This window comes from Zootoca vivipara, chromosome Z (genome assembly GCF_963506605.1).
Source record: "Zootoca vivipara chromosome Z, rZooViv1.1, whole genome shotgun sequence".
NCBI lineage: Eukaryota > Metazoa > Chordata > Lepidosauria > Squamata > Lacertidae > Zootoca > Zootoca vivipara.
This window is the reverse complement of record NC_083294.1, coordinates 14,033,572-14,039,571: the sequence shown is the minus strand read 5'-3', so window position 1 is coordinate 14,039,571 and position 6,000 is coordinate 14,033,572. Positions and strand designations below refer to the sequence as shown.

Genomic DNA, 6,000 nt, shown 5'->3' with positions numbered 1-6,000 from the left:
AGACATTGTGTGTGTTGTAGGTGGGAACAAACTTTGCTGGCTATTAATGAATTCTACAAATGAATGACATAAAAAAAAATCCCTTTTTTGCAGTGCATCTCATGTATGGTGATATAGTTTTTCAGATAGGACTACCTGCTGTACTCTTATCTAGCCATTTATTATGCGACAGCCCATTTATGTTCTTCCAGTGGGTCGCTAGTACTGATCTGGCTGCTCTACAATTCTATGCAGAAGGACATAAACTCTATGATTCTCAAAGAATTCTATGATTCTCAAAAAAAATATTTCTCCCTCTTTCCTCCTCCTCTCTCTTTCCCTCAATCCCAAATTGCCAATAACAGTAATGTCTCATTCCGGATACAACTGATTTGTTTGAATGGTTTTATGTCTTGAAAACAAGAGACTCAATATATTGTATTGCTTTCAAAGAAAATAGTTTATTAGAAATATATTAAACAAAAAAAATACATTATCTTACAGGGAACAGAGAACCAATCAGAAAGCTGGCAGTACAGAAAAGGCTGTGGAACAGCCACAATAAGAGTTCTGGCTTATACAGGTAGGGCTACTCTGTTGTCTTCTGCCGCTTGGGATCTGTGCGACTATGGCTCTCAGTGGCGCTCCTTTTGATTCCTTCCTGTGCCCTCTTGGCCAGCCGTGGATCTCTTGGCCTATTCTGAGATGTAGCCTGTGGGTTTGAGGAACTGGAATCCCCAGATGCTGGCATCAGAGGTGCCCCACTGTTCCCTGGAGCAGGAGCACCAGAAGATAATGCCTGGGGATGTCGTACAGGAGGTTTACCCAATTGGGCCGCCAGGGCCAGCTGCCCAAATCTGACTCCCAGCAGACTCCCTGGAACAGGAGCACCAGAAGATATCTGGGGATGTTGTGTAGAAGCTTCACCCGACGTGGCCACCATGGTCACCTGCCCAATCTTGGCTCTCCCCGGACTCTGCTGGACTGGCATGGGCTTCAGGATCATCTTAGCACCACTTGCATAGCAAGGAATATTGTTGTAATTGGTGTTGGAGGTCCTGATGATGGAGCCTCTTTTCTGAGCATCCTGAATCAATGCGTTCCAATCTTTATTTTCCTACAAAAGGAAAAATTTCCTTTTTACAAAACAAATTCTTACTATTTGGGGGTAGTGGTGGTTTATAAACTGGGGGAAATTAATCTGATGCCTCAAACAAGAAGCTGTTGTAACTTGATCCCAGTTCTCCTTCCCTCTCAGGCAGGGAAGGGAACCTGACTTAATCTGCCCCCCTAGTGTTCCCAGCTGGCCTGCCAACCTTCAACTTCTTCTCAACCCCACTGCCTGCTGCTTAGGAGACCATTCTAGCTTCTCTGCTACACTACAGGAAAGTGAGAGTCTGACTGTGTGGGTCTTGGGCTTCCCCTGCTTTTGGACTGCACCTCTCAAGAGCTTTCAGTTGTGGAAAATGGGGGCCTTAGTTTGAAAGGAGTTCTTCACCCTTTGTCTAAGGCTGGCTGAATTAATCTAAAATACTAGAGACCACTAATAATGGGTGTCAGGAGAAATGAGGACAAACTTCCTCTGGATTGCACCCACTGAACACACAACAGAGGATCCCTCCAATATGCCCGTACTCAGGCTATAAGGATCCTTCCCTCCTCACTGCAGTTACAAAACAAGCAGCAGCAGCAGCAGGAAAACGAGTGTTTAACAGGAATTCATTCGCAACTCTGAACTGTACAGGAGCAAACCATCATTGCCAGGCCTTCCAATGGACAAACCTGGATTGGAGGCCCTCTAGTGGCAAAGTCATTACGCTACAAGGCTGGGAAAAAAGGACCATATGAAGACTTTGCACCCACATGGGAGTAATTGTGACCTCATGCAGGAAAATGGCAGGACGGAAAGAGGGGAGTCCCCCATGCCACTTGCTTTATCCCCCGACTGGGCTCACTCCCAGCCCAAGCGCCTTCCCAGGAGAAAGCTGGGAGGACAGGAATCTGATGGGACAGAGGCAACAGGCATGGCAGAGGATGGTATTCCTTTCTCTGCTTGGAATCAACGCTCCCCTGCACACAGCTGGCATTCTAGCACAGAGGAAGGAGTGGGGAACTTTTGGGGCCCTGCAGAAGTTGCTGAACTCCATCTCTCACCACCCTTGACCAATGGCCAGGCCAGTGGGGCTGCTGTCTGTCACACATCTGGAGGGCTGCAGGAGCCCTGGCCCTCTCACAATCAACCTTCCGGCCTCCTCCCAGAAATGCCATGCTTGGCCTTGCATGAAAAACCACAGTGGTCAATGGTCAGGAGTGATGGGAGTTGTAGTCCAGCAACCCACAGCTTCCTTAGCTCTGGCCTCTGGAATTCCATACTGCCAGTCTAAGATCAATTGGTGAAAGAGCTAAAGTAACGAAAGTTTACAATCTATGAAATCCAAGTTTCAGGTTCCTCTGGGCGCCCACAAGCAGGGGCAAAAATGAAATGGCACTGACCCCCTCCCCAACAGGGCCTTATCAGTGGTGGCTCCCTCTTTGTGGTGACCCCCTCCCTGGGGAGCTGCACCTGTCTCCCTCATTATTGCCTTTCAGGAGCAGTTTGAAAATCTGTTTGTTTACACAGGTGCCTTCAGTGGGTGAAGGAAACTGGATACGGGATGAGAGAATGCCTTTTCCAAAGAGGTTTAGAACTGTAGCTCTTCTTAGAAGGCTTTTAAAACCATTGTTTTGTGTGTGATATGTTTACCGCCCTGGGCTCTTGAGGGCTGGACCTAAATTCAATGAATGAATGAATGAATGTGGCCCAACATTTTCCCCAACCCCGCAGATTCAAAAGATTTAATTGTCTACAACACCTTTGGCCAGCCTGGATCTCTCCCAAAGTTTTGAACTGCAATTCTCACCTGCCACAGCCGGAGCAGCAAATCCCCCTTTTCAAGGGCAGACAAATGACACCACCTATAAATACAGCATACTGGGCCTGTTGGCACCCTGCTCCTCAAACGAACCCTATGAAGTAGGCTTGATTTATTGCTTTGGGAGGCAAGGGGGGGGGGCTTGGGCCAAGGCCCACACAGAGCCAGGACAACACCACTGGCCCTCCAAGTCCCGCTTTTCTCTACAAGGAAGGCTGACATATATATCCCGAAAGAGAGTTTATGCCTTTTTCCACGTACCATGAGCGTCTCCAGGTGTCCAAGGATGAAGAGGCTGTACTTGGCTCGGGTGAGGGTGACATTCAGACGCTGCAGACTCTTCAGGAACCTGGAGAAGGCAAAACAATCCACAGGTGAAGCTGGCTCAGGATGGGCAGTGCACCCTGTGTCCTCCTAGCTGACCACAGTGGGGTTAACTAAATCCCTGTTGAAGTTTCAAGGGCATTAGAAATGCATTCGTAAGTGCATTACTAAAAGGTTGCAGGCATTCCTACCAAGGTTTCCATGTCTATGTAAAATTTCAATGGGCCTCCTCTGAGTAGAGACAAGCCCCTGCTGCCATGTTTCTGCTTTACATTTTTTTATTGGAGGCCCAGATTTTGATCAATTTTGTTAGTGGTGAATATTTATTATTGATACTCATTTATACATGGTTTTTTCCACTTGCTTTGCAATATTTTAGCTTCTCTCTGCCTCCCTCATAGGTTCTTTATGGAATACCTTTTAAGATTATAATTTAAAACATTCAGCATGCTTGTTTATTGATAGCTCTAATTATCATTTAATTTAATTGTTCCTTCGGTGCCTCCTTTATTGGACATCATTTGAGAGCAAAGTGAGAAGCTTGGGGCATAAATCTTAGAAGCCAGTCCATGATCTGCTTTTGCAATTTTCACTCCCTGCTCCCCCCACCATGTGGCTTCCAAGCACAGAGCCCCTTCCACCCCCCACCCCACCCCCATGTGGAAAGGAAGTGGGCTGGTGGTGGGAACCAGCTTTAGGTCAAGACCTTGACACACACACACACACACACACACACACACACACACCCCTCTGTAACACAAACCATTGGTGGATTAATATTATTTGTTGTGATTCATGTCAAAACTCTCTCGTTAATATTTCAAAACCGTGCCTGAATATTTATTTGTTTCAAAGGTGATTTGCAAAACAGAAAGGCACCATTAGCGCAACTGTGACCTTTTTCTCCTTCTCAAAAAAACAGGAAAAGTCCAAACCTGTAAAGGAAAAGGAAAAGAAGTGCAGCCCTGTTTCCCTATTTCACCCCATCAGCCCTCCGTGGGGCCAACAATTCTGCCGGGTCACATCTCAGAGCACCAAACCCCTTGCCTACCAGGGAGGACAGGGGTTTGGTGCTCCATTTCTCCTCTCCCCCAGTGAGACACAGCGGAAGCTCCCTCACAGAGAACAGAGAAGCACCAGGAATTGGAAGTTCACTGGAGTAAGAAGCTGCAGTGATGAAGCTCACATGGCCTTGGCCTGCCCTCACCCCCTGCAAAGAATATTGTGGGACCACAAACCTCTCCTCTCCTGAATCCTTTATGGGCATCACAGGTGGCTGCAAGAATGCGGCCAGAGACCAACAGGGGGCTCTAACAGACAACTGTGACTTGTGGACAATGGTCCACACACTTGACCACCCCAAGGATTGCACCTGAGCCCTAGAATTGCCAGCAGAGGCACCCCAGTTGACACCTCACAAGACAACAGCAAAGCCTTACCCTATTGACCCTTGCGTGCTTTTCGCTCTGACACAGGTGACAATGATGCAGTCCTTCTCACGGCCCTGGAACCCATCCACAGTGTCGACTTCTGCAACGCTGAAAAAGGAAGGAATGTTGTACAGAGCCATTCAACACATTTCTTTTTACTAGTACTGCCTCCAGAAAGCAGAGGTAAAACTAAGAAGGAAACAAGCCACACTCTTATGACATTAGAAGAAAACTCTGCACTTCTCATTGACTGTGGGGGGGGGAGAGAGAGGAAGGGGCGGAGGGAAGATTACCAGAGTTACTGAATGGGCTGCGGCACATCACTTGGCCCACCTCTAAAATGAGAACATATCCTACATTTCACACACACTGGTGCATAAAGAAAATAGTTCTTTGGGGGGTGGGGGTATTTTTGTATACATACTTTTTCTAGGGTTGCCGTATTTCTAAAAGATCCAGGACAAAAGGCCACCTTTCAGAAATCCCCCCAGATGTAATTCCCTGACCACTCAAGGCTTCAGAAGCTTCTACCTCTTTTCTTCTCTTCCAAACTCTTTCTCCAGCTCGCTCAGGATCCTTCTTTTCTGAGCATTGTATGGGGTGATGATCCCAATGTTATGAGAGTTGATGCCTTTCTTCATTTTTGTAATTAACTTCATTAATTCTACGACCAGTTTCACTTCCTCGAGATTGATGAAGGAACTGAAGAAGAAAGAAGTAAAAAGAAGTGGGGAGGGAGAAAAGGTTGAGCAGAAGGCCTTGTAGATGGATGTGTGCCTCAGGTTAAAAGTCAACACAGGCTGTTTGTTTCTCTTAGAGGGGGGTTTGGGGGACATATCCTGCCCCAACATGGTTCTGGATAGGTGACCTGAAAGATGACTTCAAACTTAATGATTCTCCCCAACTCTGAAAAAAGGTAGCTCTCAAAACTCTTTGCCAGCAGTGAAGGAGGACATGGCTGCAAAAACTGCCACCTGCTCTTGCTGTAGCGGACAGTGGGAAAGACCAGATTAAGACAGCTGGAGGCTTTCCAGTGGGGCATCTGTTTGGCCCCTGTGAGGACAGGATGCTGGACTAAGGAGGCCTTGAGCCAAGCTTGGAAAAGGGCAACCAAACAATGAAGGGGTTGCAACAACTCTCCCTATAAGGAAAGGTTGCAACGTTTGAGACTTCTTACTTTAAAGAAATGGCAATGCAGTAGAAGTTAATAAAATTATGCATTTTGTTTTTTGAAAGTTTTTAGTCTTATTTGTTTGTGTAAAAAGCAGCTAACAAATACAATAAATTAAAACAAATCAATAATGTTTAATTTGTATTGGATTTTACTTGAATTTGTTTATTTTGTATTTTGCTTT

At 46.4% G+C, this 6,000-nt stretch overlaps 1 protein-coding gene across 3 annotated transcripts in view; it reads right to left on the bottom strand.

The window, feature by feature from the left end:
• Positions 1-428: 428 nt before the first annotated feature.
• Positions 429-6,000, bottom strand: part of SETX (senataxin) — a 53,887-nt gene continuing 48,315 nt past the window's right edge. For all 3 annotated transcript variants that reach the window (XM_060270112.1, XM_060270114.1, XM_060270113.1), the window contains 4 exons: positions 5,177-5,347; positions 4,655-4,753; positions 3,153-3,240; positions 429-1,096 (listed from right to left, as the gene is read on the bottom strand). In XM_060270112.1, the coding sequence (XP_060126095.1) occupies positions 569-1,096; positions 3,153-3,240; positions 4,655-4,753; positions 5,177-5,347 (886 nt within the window). In that variant the 3' untranslated portion in view covers positions 429-568. The remainder of the gene's footprint in view (positions 1,097-3,152; positions 3,241-4,654; positions 4,754-5,176; positions 5,348-6,000) is intronic.